Source organism: Centroberyx affinis, unplaced genomic scaffold, assembly GCF_046629955.1.
Source record: "Centroberyx affinis isolate AG114_WGS23_722 - 3 ecotype Tasmania unplaced genomic scaffold, CSIRO-AGI_Caff_v1 ptg000401l_1, whole genome shotgun sequence".
Classification (NCBI taxonomy): domain Eukaryota; kingdom Metazoa; phylum Chordata; class Actinopteri; order Beryciformes; family Berycidae; genus Centroberyx; species Centroberyx affinis.
Window position 1 is genome coordinate 187,553 of NW_027279069.1, and position 14,911 is coordinate 202,463.

The 14,911-nt window shown below is 44.6% G+C and overlaps 1 protein-coding gene across 1 annotated transcript in view; it reads left to right on the forward strand.

Annotated features, from left to right (window-relative positions):
- Positions 1-14,911, forward strand: part of crebbpb (CREB binding protein b) — a 47,930-nt gene that overhangs the window by 29,702 nt on the left and 3,317 nt on the right. Inside the window, 25 exon segments of the mRNA XM_071516407.1 lie at positions 119-358; positions 555-654; positions 1,504-1,641; positions 1,786-1,903; positions 2,133-2,307; positions 2,806-2,868; positions 3,063-3,184; positions 3,819-4,001; positions 4,151-4,528; positions 4,734-4,907; positions 5,584-5,761; positions 5,992-6,110; positions 6,265-6,504; positions 6,699-6,787; positions 7,901-8,011; positions 8,156-8,212; positions 8,347-8,424; positions 8,524-8,591; positions 8,685-8,835; positions 9,536-9,682; positions 9,791-9,904; positions 10,011-10,176; positions 13,160-13,327; positions 13,584-13,745; positions 14,522-14,803. Of these exon segments, the coding sequence (XP_071372508.1) occupies positions 119-358; positions 555-654; positions 1,504-1,641; positions 1,786-1,903; positions 2,133-2,307; positions 2,806-2,868; positions 3,063-3,184; positions 3,819-4,001; positions 4,151-4,528; positions 4,734-4,907; positions 5,584-5,761; positions 5,992-6,110; positions 6,265-6,504; positions 6,699-6,787; positions 7,901-8,011; positions 8,156-8,212; positions 8,347-8,424; positions 8,524-8,591; positions 8,685-8,835; positions 9,536-9,682; positions 9,791-9,904; positions 10,011-10,176; positions 13,160-13,327; positions 13,584-13,745; positions 14,522-14,803 (3,821 nt within the window).

Consider the following 14,911-nt stretch of genomic DNA (forward strand, 5'->3'; position numbering starts at 1 on the left):
TGTTGCTTCAGAGGCAGCTTAACTACTCAACTAGCTAGATTTATTTTATTTTTAATATAATTTATTTTTCTGAATCTTTACAAACCTCTTACTTACTTCCCTCTCCTTTTCACCCCAGCCATGCTGACTTCCCCTGGGCCCGGCCTGCAGAGCGCCATCAGCACAGTGGGGCCGGGCCAACCCAGCGCCCCGGCCATCAACAGCGCTGCCACGCACATCGACCCCAGCTCCATGCAGAGGGCCTACGCTGCCCTGGGCCTGCCCTATGGGAACCAGTCCCCTGTCCAGGGGCAGGGTCCCGCCCAGCAGAACGCCCAGGGCCCCCAGCACCAGCAGCTGCGTAACATCAACCCACTAGGTAGAGGACATAACTAAGTGATGGATTTCACTGGGGGTTTAGAAGCTTATGTGCATGTGATTACAATACAAAAATTGCTGCTAAACCATTTTACTGCACATCCTATTTAATTATATCATCCATTTCAACCACATATATTTTCTACTGGTCTACTTGTATCTGTCTGTGTCTCATCCCATTGCTTGATGTTTATCAGGCACTAATCAGATGAGCCAGATGGCAGGAGGCATGGGTGTCCCCTCTTCAGACCAGGCTGGCATGCACTCCGATTCCTCTCTACCTTCCACACTCAGCAAGTGAGTCCACTCATCCTTCCTGCATCATACTAGAGCCAGCCTTTGCCGACAGGGCACCTCAATGTCATCTTTTAAATCACTTCTTAAGACCTATTTCTACAGATATGCTTTTATTTAATGATGTATCTCCTTCTACCATTTCCCCCCTATATTGGTTTGTTTCTAATATTACCCTAACCAGGGTTTGTACCCCAACTCCCATCCATATGGCTATGGCTTTATCTTTAACACTGTCCTCTTCTTTTCTTGTATAACCTTGTTTCTGTCTTTTTTTGTCGTTGTTGTGAAGCACTTTGTAAACCTGGTGGTGGTGATTATTAAATCCAAGAATGCCAAGTCGATACTTTTGTCCTTGTGGAGAATGTTCTTCCCAAGTTGTCTTGGGCAGAACAAACTTGTCAAGAACGCAACCATAGAGAACGCATCTTTACAGTTTCAGATGGGTTGTGTGCTTGATGTTGTGCGATCAATTAAGACACACAGGTGTTCATTTTCCCAGCTGATTCCACCGGCTCTGTGCTATAGACTGTAACACTATGTGGTTGTGATTAGTCATTCTCACAATGAATCTTGGGGCTTCCCATTCTTTCTAGTCAGCCAAGTCACCATCCGATGCATCCATGTTTGGCAAGTAAACTTACAGGATCTTTGTGTCCTCCGTCCTCGGTGTTCTTTGCACTTTGACCATCAGATATTATGTCAAACGCATCATAGAGGACACAAGAACACACATTGAGAAAGACATTTTAGAGCAGCGCTATACCAATTAAGTTAAGGAATCCCCAGTTGGAATGAATGAAACCATCACATTGCAGTTCATAACGCACTGTCCTCCTCTCTCCCCTCCAGTCAGCTGATGCCAGATGGGTCAGTGGCGGGAGGCATGGGAAACCTTCCCACTGCCACCCCTCTCTCTGCCACGGGGGTAAGGAAGTCCTGGCACGAGCACGTCACTCAGGACCTGCGCACCCACCTGGTGCACAAACTGTAAGTCACAACAACTAAACAGCGATATACAAAGAATACTCAGGCTCTATCATATCTAAACACAATCTACCTCGGCATACCAAGTCATCAGTGAGTTCTGCATTTAATTCTCCTCCATCTCTTCTCTCCTGTCTCTCTCTCCAGAGTACAAGCCATATTCCCCACCCCAGACCCTGCAGCACTGAAGGACCGGCGAATGGAGAACCTGGTGGCGTACGCACGCAAGGTTGAGGGTGACATGTACGAGTCGGCTAACAGCAGGGTAACAAATTTTATACTCATCTCTTTTCAAAGACTTCATGTTAGCATTAGAACATGAGTACTGACAATCTGCTTTGATTCCGTTTTTATTTCTAAGGTCTTTCTTGTGTCACCATGAGCGCAGGGAATGTTTTTACAGCATAAAGTAAAGACTGAGAAAAGAAACTGATTCAGTATTCTGTTAAAAAAAAAAAGTAATTTGTGCCCTTTATTTCTTCTCCCCTCCCTAGGATGAGTACTACCACTTCCTGGCAGAAAAGATCTATAAGATCCAGAAGGAACTGGAGGAGAAGAGGCGCTCGCGGCTCCAGAAACAGCCTGGCATGGTGGGCACAGCTGGGCCCCAGCAGCCTGGCATGGCCCAGCCCAACGCCATGGGCCCGGGACAGGCCGTCCGACCTCCCAGTTAGTAGCCAAAACACTCTGCACTCTGGGTCACGACAAGCTGGAGTGGATAGACGCATAGATAGGATTTTTGAATATTAGCATCTCAAGTATACCCCTATTTTCCTGTTAGGAATACTGATGCATATATGGGAATCACTACTTTTACATTACTCTTTACTTTCTGGATTTGATGCATTTCTTGTTGAAACAGGATGTTGGGGCGGGGCATAATACAGTGAGGGATCAAACCAAATGTCTAAACCAATGGAATATGAGTCAGGGAGAGAAAGGCAATTTTATTTGATGGGAGGGATGCAGAGGGGCGGTATTGTTCAAAAATCTGATGGTTTTATTGATTAGAAAGCCTACTAGTGCAGCGTGACGTCACCATTAAAGATACTGTGTTTTCCAGGAAGTAAAAGTAATGGGAGTTCATTTCATGGGGACATGCATTCCAAATACTGTAACTGTATAGCAACTTATACATGAATGCTGTTGTATCCCGTCTTCTTTCAGATGGACCTGTGCCTATGCCCAACGTGCCAAATCAGATAATGAACCGTATGCAGGTCTCTCAAGGTATGTGTGCTCCCCTCTGCTTTCTTACCAATCAATTTAGCACCCCTCTTAAACCGAGCAACCCCTCAAATGCTATAGCAGTTATCTGGTTCAGTGCCTCTGCCAACTCTCATTTACACATGGAATATTAAATTACAACTCCCAAGTACAGTAAACAGGCCTATAATTGTGTGTGTGTGTCTCTGTCCCCACAGGAATCAATCAATTTAACCCCATGGCAATGCAGAACGTGCAGATGTCTCAGGCGCCCATGGGACCACGTGCTGCCTCCCCCATGAACCACCCACAGCAGATGAACATGAGCTCCGTCCCACCGGTGAGATCTCTTTCTTCTCTTCTTTCCTCTCTTTTTCCTTCCTTTCCTCTCACCTTACTACCCTGTTGTTTCTCTAACCCCCTCCTATTTCTCTCCCCCATTTCCCTTATTCCATCTTAGTCAGCATCTTAGTTTTGTCCCTGGCTGCTCATTTTCTTTCTCCCCTTCCTCTCTGTCATTCTTTGGTTCTCTCCTCCCCTATTTTCCCTTCCATTGGCTGTGAAATGCCAGACTATCTTTGGCTACTTGTCCGGCCCTTGCCCTCTCACCATATTGACATTTGTAAAGTGAATGTGCTGCCTGTAGTTCACCCAGGTCCTGATCCATTCATGAGCTGGCTGCCTGACTGTCAATGAGCAGTCTCTAATGAAATGGTGACAGAGCCTTAGGCCTGGATTTGAGCCATTTAATGTTACTCCTCTGCTTTTGATCTGCTGCCATGCTGTGTTTTGGTTCAGTGCACTGTTTATTTGTCAGTTATGCCACAGGCCTTTCGAGGACGTATTGTAGTGGTGGTGTGTATGTATGCTGCATTCCATTCAGATACAGTTTTCTTTACTTGGCAGGCATTCAATGTTATGTCTATTCTCATAATGATTTGCTTTTTTTTAAATCTCTCTCTCCCCTTTTCTAGATGGGCATGTCCCCGTCAAGGATGCCTCAGGCTCAGGGCATGATGGGTACTCATGCTAATAACATGGTGGCCCAGCCAGCCAGCCAGTTCCTGCCACAGGCCCAGTTCCCTGCAGCAGCAGGTGGAGCAATGAATGTGAATGTAGGCCTGGGCCAGCCCACAGCACAGGCTGCTGTTACACAGGTGAGGAGAATTAGGCTGCAGTGAGAGTGACCGTTATCTATCTGAACATGATGTATTCTTGGCTTATGGATGCGTTGTGTGTAAGCATGTGGGCTGGTATGGGAATGGTGTGTGTACATATGCTAACTGTGCATTTCTCTTCCCTCCAGCAGCAGCAGAACTCTAACCTCCCCCTGAATGCACTGGGCTCCCTTGGTCCCCAGCTGCCCTGTGGCCCTGTAGCCCAGCCCACGCTCCGTGCCACCCCTCCACCCAACGCCTCTGCTAACCTGCAGCCGCAGCAGCAGCTCCAGCAGCACCATGCTCCCCCGCAGACCCAGGCGCAGCCCCAGCCCTCCACCCCCGCCTCCACGGGTGGGCCCTCCTCCACCCCAACCCACGTACCCAGTAGCCTCCCTGGCCCCCCCTCAGTCCTCGGCACGCCACCCGCCCCCTCCCAGCCGCTCACCCCCCTGCAGCCCCAGCCCGAACCCCCCAGCCAGATGCAGCAGCCCCCCTCAGTGCAGGCACAGCACCCCAGCACACCGGTGAGATGCCACTAAGGCTCTACTGAAAAGACACTTCAGCTCTCTTATGCCTTATGCATTTGCCAGCTTATATTAAAACACCTCAATGCACTTCTGACTAAGCTTGTTTTTTAAAGTCCTTAAGATTTAATTCATGAGCTAGTAGCATTATGTTCGTATTGGTCTAGGATCAAATTCACAATGTCTCTTCTATCTCTCCCTTAAGTTGTCCCAGGCAGCTGCCAGTATAGACAACCGAGTGCCCACCCCAGGCTCTGTGGCCGAGGTCAGCTCCCAGCAGGCCCTGCCTGACATGAGCAGCTCTGAGTCCAAACCTGAGATGAAAGAGGAGGACGATGACAGCAACTCTGGGAAAAAGCAAACTGACTTAAAAATGGAGGTATGTGCATGATACTGCGTAGTCATGGGGTAATCACTGTACAGGGGATAATTACACCAGATCCTGTGTGGTACATGTCAAAATATAGCAAAACTGGGGTGTCCTGGTGAATCAGTAGGCTAAGGTTGCTTTGTCGCATGTGGGTAACATGTGACAAAGCGATAAGGGCCAAAACCACAACTTTTAATCTTAATGCCTGTTCTGTCACATGTGGTCAAATGTTACATCATGAAAATATCACACAGTGGCCAGAAGTGGTAATAATCGCTAATTGGCTAGTTTGTGACTGACTACTGGCTATTTAGGGTGAGGTTAAGATTAGGAAAGAGAGTGGTTAAGTTTAGGATCAATTAATTAGGTAGTAAGGCAACGTTTAGGAAAGGAATACAAAGAAGGTTATGGTTAGATGCTTGACAAAATTTTGATCTGATTAGATCAGATTAGTAAACATTTGTTCTTTGACCCTCTGGTTACCATTGCAGCCTCCGTCCATCACAACTTATCAGTTCTACACTCATTCTATCTCTTTGAACCAGTAAATTAATTTGACTTGTGGTTTTTCACTGTCCCGGAAATTTATTTTGATGTTTGCACTTCTCTCTCAGTTCAGTTGTCTCTCTCTCGCGACTCACCACCATGAAATAGTTGGTTAATCTTGGTTGTGCTCACATAGCAGGATGAGGAAACCAAACCCCTGCTAGTGAAGAAGGAGGAGCCAGACGGGGCAGAGCCAAAGCAAGAACCAATGGAGACTGAGGAGAAGAAGCCGGAGGTGAAGGTAGAACCCAAAGAAGAGGAGGAGAGCGGGGCCAACGGCACGTCAACCACCTCCCCCGCACAGAACCGCAAAAAAAGTAAGAACTCGGACCGTAGATCTCACTCGTACACGTCCTGTAACAGCTGTGAAATGTTACCGATGTTATGCTTGTGCACATTCATCAGAATCTGCAGTCAGGCCGGGCTTGGCACCGGTCTGTAGCTTACAAGCAAAGTTAACTCTGCCTTAAATCCCTGTATTAGCAGATACCAGTCCTCGTGCCGTTTAAGTGGTTGGTTTCAAATAACAGTATTGTTGTCTGTCTAGTCTTCAAGCCTGAGGAGCTGAGACAGGCCCTGATGCCGACACTCGAGGCCCTCTACAGGCAAGACCCAGAGTCACTGCCCTTCAGACAACCTGTAGACCCCATGCTACTGGGCATCCCTGTGAGTGTACACATACACACACACACACACACACACACACACACACACCTTTTCTGTTCTAATATCACCTGAATTACAGATTTTACAGGACCATCTGAGGCCCAGTCAAGCTTGAGTCGTTGATTCCCGCTAATTCTTCTCTTCCCCTCCACAGGACTACTTTGACATAGTGAAGAATCCCATTGACTTATCCACCATCAAGCGCAAGCTGGACACGGGTCAGTACCAGGAGCCCTGGCAGTACGTGGACGACGTGTGGCTCATGTTCAACAATGCCTGGTTGTACAACCGTAAGACGTCCCGTGTCTACAAGTACTGCACCAAGCTGGCCGAGGTGTTCGAGGCAGAGATTGATCCCGTCATGCAGGGCCTGGGCTACTGCTGTGGCAGGAAGGTGAGAGAATAGAGGGGAATTGGAGAGGAAGAGAATGCTCCAAGAAGGTTTTGGCACATACAGGATGTGCCACATTTTATCACATTCATGTTACCACATTCATCTTTAGCTATAGATGGCTATTGGCTGTATATGGAGAGGGGCTGATTGTCAAAATGAAGTGGATCTTAACTTTTTGTCTGGTGTTTCCACAGAATGAGTTCTCCCCCCAAACGCTGTGTTGCTATGGCAAACAGTTGTGCACCATTTCCAGGGATGGCACCTACTACAGCTACCAGAACAGGTAAGACTGCATACTGACTCGGCTAAGAGGTAGAGGTGGGCAAAAAGGTCATGGAGAGGTGATGAAGAGTGGGTGCGCTACTGAACCCTCAAAAGACAAAACATAGCTAAGGATGCTATAGCTAACATACAGCTATAGATATCCACAAAGGCATAAGGGCTTTATTCACATGATCTTTCCCTTAAGAGGAGTGTCACAGACACCACTGAGAGGTGTATATTGTGTCTAAGCAGAATATGCATGATCCAGGCTTGTGTTGTCCTCATGAGTCTATTGTGCCCCAGAATCAGCTCCAATGTTCCCCCTGCTGCACAGAATCTGCTACTGCACTCCAGTAGCCACTCCAATGCAGCGCCATTCACTTATTGCAGATATACACTACTAAATGCTGTGAGGCTTATCAACGTATGATATACCACTTCTGGCACAATGTGGGTCCTTATGAGAATTTAATGGATACGCTGTAATGCCAAACAAGTTCTTAGCAAGGCGAAATGGACAATTTTTTGGGTGCCTGCATGGGCCTCTTCATCACTTTGTCTCTGACAAAACCTGGACCTGTTTGCCTAAAGCATAGTAGGACTGTTGATCTGAATTGCCCTTGTCCTTAATAAAATTCATTTGGCCATGTAACCAGACAGTTTGAGAAGAAGAAGAAGACCCATAAACTTGTACTTGCATTATCACTCACCCTGTCACTCCTGGCATGATCATATCATTCATTCACCACCTCATAACGCATGTTGCTTATGAAATGAATGACTGTAGTGAAACAGATTAATTTTTTTTTTATTCCAGCATGCAATTAGATAGTTTCATTAACATCCATCTGTTGTTGACATTCATTTACTGTCATTAACATAGCATTTTAGCATGTTTTTTCTCCACTTCTGTGTCAGTTTGAATGAGAGTGGCTGTGTCATGACCATTTCCATTGTGACTAACCTGTACCTCTGCCCTGTGTGTGTGTGTCCTTCCGCCTGTCCGCCGCCCATGCTCCGTCCTCGGTTGTTGCCGTTCACTCCGCATTCTGCCACCTGTGTGCCGGTTTGCCTGTGCTGCTACTGTGTGTGCTGGCTGCAGTTCACCCAAATATGGCCTTATTGCCGACAGGTATCACTTCTGTGAGAAGTGCTTCAACGAGATCCAGGGCAACAGTGTGACCCTGGGGGACGACCCGGCACAGCCACAGACGTAAGTTACCGTGCCTGGGTGGCTGTTAACGCTATTCGGTGATCATCTCGCCGAAATAATCAGGGTTAATAAGGTTTTACGAATTGTTTTCTAAATGGGCTTTCCCTCTGTGGCAAAGCGTTTCAATCACAGGAACCAACATGAACTTATTCTCTTTCTCGCTTTTCCGTGCAGCATGATATCAAAAGAGCAGTTTGAAAAGAAGAAAAATGACATGTTGGACCCTGAACCGTGAGTATTGTCTGGGGCCGTAGCTTCAGTGTTCCCATTTTTGTGATGGTGGCAATGATGCTGATTATGACAATAATGTATATTCACTGACCTTGTAAGGAAAGCACAAAAATGGCAATTTTTGTTCCTCACAGGTTTGTTGAATGTAAAGACTGTGGACGGAAGATGCATCAGATCTGTGTGCTGCACTACGATGTCATTTGGCCGTCAGGGTAAGTCCCCCCCCCCCAAATCCATTCAAGCACATACAATCCATCTTTAAGACAAGCAAAATTGACAACCTTCAAACTGTTTGACCTCTCCTCTTCTAGCTTTATATGTGACAACTGTCTCAAGAAGTCTAGCAAAACAAGAAAGGAGAACAAGTTTTCAGCCAAAAGTAAGTTGTATATTATGATTAATGGTGAACAATTCATGCATTTAACACCATTTAATAACCAAATTAATCTTAAATATGTTTGTGTTTGTCAAGGGTTGCAGTCTACAAGGTTGGGCACGTACATTGAGGACAGAGTGAACAAGTACTTGAAAAGGCAGAACTGCCCAGAGGCTGGCGAGGTGTTTGTCCGGGTGGTGGCCAGCTCTGACAAAACTGTGGAGATCAAGCCTGGCATGAAGTCTAGGTAAGAGTTTCACCTGCTGTTAAAGTGTTTCACTCCTATCTGGTAAGAGCATTTGATAAAATTGGAGGGCGTATTACATGTCAAACGAACAGGGTTCTCCTGGTCATGGGCTTTCTGGAATGTCGTGGAATTTAGAGAGGTGTATTGCAGACAGGGCAAGTTGATAAATTTCTCTGGAGAACATAGGGACTATCAAAGAGTTTTACAAATTAGTCACTTTACAGGAATACCAGAATGCATTTTATAACTTGTTTCACTGGACACCACACTGTGCTCCCCTTTAGAACTTTTTTGAGCTGAAAAACCTTTTAATTCATGGTTTTGGATGTATTGATAATGAACTTCCAGGTTGAGTAGCAGTCTCCTTTACATTCATCTTTGAAAAAATGTAAGTAAAATGAAAATGAATCTTCTGGCCCTATTGCTCAGCCCGCCTCCAAAAAACAACGATTTCAATTACAGCACAGTTGTCCATAAAGCATCATATAAATATCCAAATAAGAGCCTCTCTTAAACTGCAAACTACACCTACTAGAACTGACCCTGTATTTGGCCCAGGAGCGAACCTGGGTCAGAGAACCAAAATTATTCCCAGTCCCAGACAGCTACAAAACAAATCTACAGAAAACACTATGGAAGAGTTTAATTGTGTGTTAAAATACTTCCCCGTAACCTTTCCCATGCCTCTCTGCTTCCACAGGTTTGTGGACTCGGGCGAGATGGTGGAGAGCTTCCCTTACAGAACCAAAGCACTTTTTGCATTTGAGGAGATAGACGGGGTGGATGTTTGTTTCTTCGGCATGCATGTCCAGGAGTACGGCTCAGAGTGTCCCTTCCCAAACACCAGGTAAAACCCTGGCAAAAAGATGACAGTGACATCCCAGATTGTTCTCAAAGTTTATTTTGTGGTTTTGCGTGTATTGCCCCTTTAACAAACTCCTTATTTCTCTTACAGACGGGTTTACATATCATACCTCGACAGTATTCACTTCTTTAAACCCCGTTTGCTAAGGACTGCAGTCTACCATGAGATCTTAATAGGCTACCTGGAGTATGTCAAGAAACTGGGGTAGGTGAAAGTGTAAAGTTTCACAAAGCAGTTCTTTACATCTTTTCAATTACTAGTATATCATTCTTGCTAGTGCTAAGTTGCTGATGACTCCTGTCCTGCCCAGGTATGTGATGGGTCACATCTGGGCCTGCCCTCCCAGTGAAGGAGATGACTACATTTTCCACTGCCATCCGCTTGACCAGAAGATCCCCAAGCCCAAGAGACTCCAAGAGTGGTACAGGAAGATGCTGGACAAAGCCTTCGCTGAGAGGATCATACACGACTACAAGGTCAGACAAGGGATCACAATGTCACACACGCCTGCGTTAATTAAAGTGGGATGTTCAGTATATCAAGACCTCTTGAGTAAAAGGATCATTTTGTGTTGTGACACAGTTGTGATTGTCCTGTGAATAAGTCGGGGTGTCTGCTGGGGTTGATATGGGCGATATCCCGATATTACTCTATACTGTGGTTTGTAAAAATGTTCAAGGAATTATATTTAGTAAGTAAGGTCATTTACATTCCGTTTTCTGTTAAAATGCTACAGTGTGCTTGCTTTGTATTAACTCTTGTGTATAACAGTGACATTAATAGTTGATGGCTGGAGCGCATATTGCTCTGTTAACCCCTCAGGCAAGTTTCAACAAACTTTGAAACAGACACTCTGAGGGGAAGGTGAGGGAAATTAAAAGATTATTAGTTCCAAAGAGAAACGTTCTTCAGGTTTAAGTCGGATCATAACACAAGTTATATACAACCTTGACGTTAAAATAAATAAGTAAATAAAAGTTTTAGCACAGGATGTTAATTCAGTGGTCAAATGTAGAGCGCATTCTGTTGATTCCAGAAAAAATACTACAAAAGAAAAAAAATACTACAGCAAGAATACTTGTGCAGGCACAGTTACTACCTCTGAGCAAGTACTCTGAAAGTATAGGAATGTATTTTACCATTTTTTTACACAGTTTAAGCCAAACAAACTCAACAGTTTCTGGCCTGAAAACTGGAGGTGTAGTAACTTATATTAAACTGTTTCTATTTGTGTTGGTTTTTTTGCTTGAGACATAAGGCTACCCCGCCAGAGCCCCATGATATTTGGCCATGTTTCATTCCATCGCATTGTAAGAGCCAAATCTGTATGTTGTTAGTGATCTTCTTTTACCCAGATGTATTAAAAACTTGATAATTTTTTTCTGTGATTATCATCAAGAGGTGAGAACTAGCTATTTTTTGTTTAATTGAATTCACATCCCCAGGACATTATTTTTAATTATTTTCACTACATCCCAGTAAAATATGGAGACAATATCATGACATGAAAACATTATCGCCCATCCCAAGTGTCTACAGCTCCTGGGGAAAAAAGTGACTTTAAATTCAAGGCCTCAAAATCCTCCAAAATCTTGCATTATGTTTTAAAGGTCTTTAAAGAGTAACTAAACCCCACCCAAATCTTCAGTGAAGCCTGACGCCTAATGGTGAACAGTAGGGTACTGAACAGGTTATTTGCTATTGGCTGGTCTTTGTGCCATGTGCCGCGTTCAGCCCCGACAAAACATAGCAAAATGTTTATTTAAATGGAAACTGTGGTGCGTTGAACACCCTGTTGTGTTACGCAAGCGTTGCAACTATGGCAGCTGAGAAGGCCATTCTTTGCGTTCTTTAAATACGTGTTTAATACTACAAAATACGCTCGATGTTACAGTCACTGCCCTTGCCATCCAGAATAGCAGAGAACATCCCAATCGAGTGAAGGGGGATGTGGAAACTGTGGTTCCTTATTATAGTGATCCAACATTTGGCTCGCAGATCAGGATGACAAGGCAAACATTTCAGGTGAAGGATAATCCACTTCTTACCTTCAGACTGTGTTACGATCTATATGAGCTAATCGTTTTATTATGCGTATTAGGCCTATCATTATTGCTGATCACTGTTGTTGTGATATGATATTGTAATATTTACCATTATATATTTAGAGGAGTAGGGTGGAGTAGAAACGTTTATGAAAGTGTCACTCCACAATGGTACATACAATAGCAAAAAATACAAATATGTCTTATAGTATGTCAAATATGTCTGTGTGCACTGCCTTTTTAATACGGCGGGGTTTATATACACGTCGCTGCTGATTGGGTAACACCTCTGACACACCCACCAAACGAGAGACAACGTACCTCAAAGCACGGTGCACACCGTTTTCAGATTGAACGTGCCCCACTTGTACTCTATAGAGGGTGACATCACCTGGCACAAAGACCAGCCAATAGCTGATGGGCAGTTCAGTACCCTACTTTTCACCATTAGGTGCCAGGCTTCACCAAAAATTTGGGGTTGGGGTTTAGTTACTCTTTAAAGAGGTGTCTCTTGATGTGCTGTTTTTGTAGTAAGAAATCGGCCCCGTCACACAGATCTATACTATCGGTCCCAAAAATTTCAAAAACCTTTCCTGTGTACATGCCATTGTGGCCCACAGCTATAAAGACGTTGCGTTACTTTGAGTTTAGCTCGGTTGGTAAAGCATAGCCATGCCAGATATCCCGGGTTGGCCAATGTCCACCAGACGCGTTTTTACCATATTATGCAGTTTTTTGTGTCTTACTGGGAGTTGTGCACGGCATTCTCCTTATGCTTCTTGTCAATTTTTTCTGGAGTCTGTGAAGCGCGGAAATACACAATTTTCACTTGTGGGTGTATCTATACACAATTAAGAAATAGACGATAAATATATTACATGATCTCTTTATTTATTCAGTTTCCCGATTTAAATGAATTCAATGAATGAATGATACCCACTCACTATAAATTTATAGAGCACCATGTACACGCTAAGTCCCTATTGTAATACGATTTTTCGCTCTGTGTTTTTAGGCTGTATTTTAGCCTATGTTTTTTTCTCTGGGTTCGATTGCTCTGTAGCCTAGTTTATCTGTCTTGTGAGCTTTGTGCTTATAAATGAATATATAGCCTAAAGTAACATTTTTATTGTGCCAGGAGTTCAGTTTCCTGATTGAAGCCGCAGACTGAAACTAAAAAATGTGACATGGCCACCACGCCTACTCAAAGTGCCAAGCTGGTCGCAGCTTATCATGAATTACGTGCTTGTTTTTTTCCATTTTCATATTTATTTCAGTGGCAAAATCTATCTTACATTTCATTCTAACTGGCATTAAAAAGGTATTAAAAAGTCTTAATTAAAGATTTAAAGACACCCTGGCAAGTGGCCTTTGTTACTATTTTACCTGATGGGAGTGTTGTGTCTGTGTGCAGGACATTTTCAAGCAGGCAACAGAAGACAGGCTGACCAGCGCCTACGAGCTGCCCTATTTTGAAGGCGACTTCTGGCCCAATGTGCTGGAGGAGAGCATCAAGGAGCTGGAGCAGGAGGAGGAGGAGAGAAAGAAGGAGGAGAACACGGCCTCCTGCGAGACTCCAGAGGTAAGACATATGGATGGGTGGATTGAGCGTATAAGTATGGGTTTTACAAAAGGAACACTTTTATCATGCCAAAAACAACAGCCTAGTGCTTAGGCCTCTGTCTCACCCCAGATTTTATCATCCCCAAGTCCTCATTATATAAAAGCTTTCAGCAGCCACTCAGGCATTGTATAACCACTCAGCTTAATTACATAACCTCATCTTGCCTCTTGTGCAATCTCCGCCTCTCTGAATGTTCATGTCCATCTATTACTAGGGAGCCCACGCTGACAGCAAGAATGCCAAGAAGAAGAATAACAAGAAGACCAACAAAAACAAGAGCAGCGTCAGTCGGGCCAGTAAGAAGAAGCCTGGGATGCCGAATGTAGCCAATGATCTGTCCCAGAAACTCTACGCCACGATGGAGAAGCATAAGGAGGTGGGAATCCCCCTTCTAGCTCTAAACCCTCCTGTTATTGCTTTTTGCATTTCATTCTTTAGATTTGATACATCAGTGTACAGCTGCCTTTTATGTCGGGCTATGTCTTATACATAGTGGCACATAATGGTTAATTTTTACTTTGTGTTTTGTGCACAGGAATGCTAGAATTGTGCTGGTAAGGCACCTAAACATATTTAGTACTGGCCCTTTTTCAAAGGGTGTTGCCAGTGAAGTCACCATTGCATTAGAGATGCAAGCAGTGCACACACCAGCTCAGTATTCCAGTGGAAAAATAAAGGATACTAATACTGCACCACAGTATCAGTAGGAAGTGTAGGTGCAGCACAGTATTTGTGTTTTGTTTGTATTTTGTATTTGTATTTTGTTTATATCACTATGCAAGGTCGGTGCTTAGAAGGTTGAGAGATCGACGAGACAACCTGACAGGTTGTACAGAGTGAATAGTTGCGTGGTGCTTCTGTTTGGTAATTGAGAAAATATATTCAACTTCACAAGTTCACAGAACAATGTCTGAAGCTTCATGTCATTCACCATGTTAAGACACAAAAAGTAAACATCTTCTTTTGATGATGTTTACTAAATTGACAGCCTATAGAGAAGTTAGGATTAAAATTGTACAGTTGTGTATGCAGGACTGTCCTGAGTCTGGTGTGAGTGGTAGTGACATGGGACATTGCCATGTATAGCACATTGCGACTGTCCTCACAGTTATCTGACACACCTCCATCTCTCCTCCATTCTCTACACACAAGGTGTTTTTTGTAATCCACCTCCATGCCGGGCCAGTCATTAATACCCTGCCACCCATCATGGACCCCGACCCTATGCTGACCTGTGACCTGATGGATGGCCGAGACGCCTTTCTGACTCTGGCCAGGGACAAGCACTGGGAGTTCAGCTCTCTGAGGAGATGCAAATGGAGCACCATGTGCATGTTGGTGGAGCTGCACAACCAGGGCCAGGACCGCTTCGTCTATACTTGCAACGAGTGCAAGCACCACGTGGAGACGCGCTGGCACTGCACCGTCTGCGAGGTACGAAATGATGGCACACATAGGAAATGCTTTGGAATTTTCATTAATTGAAAAGTGGCTTTGTGTCAGATGTAAATCTTAACTTAACCTTCTGTGGTCTTCCTTCCC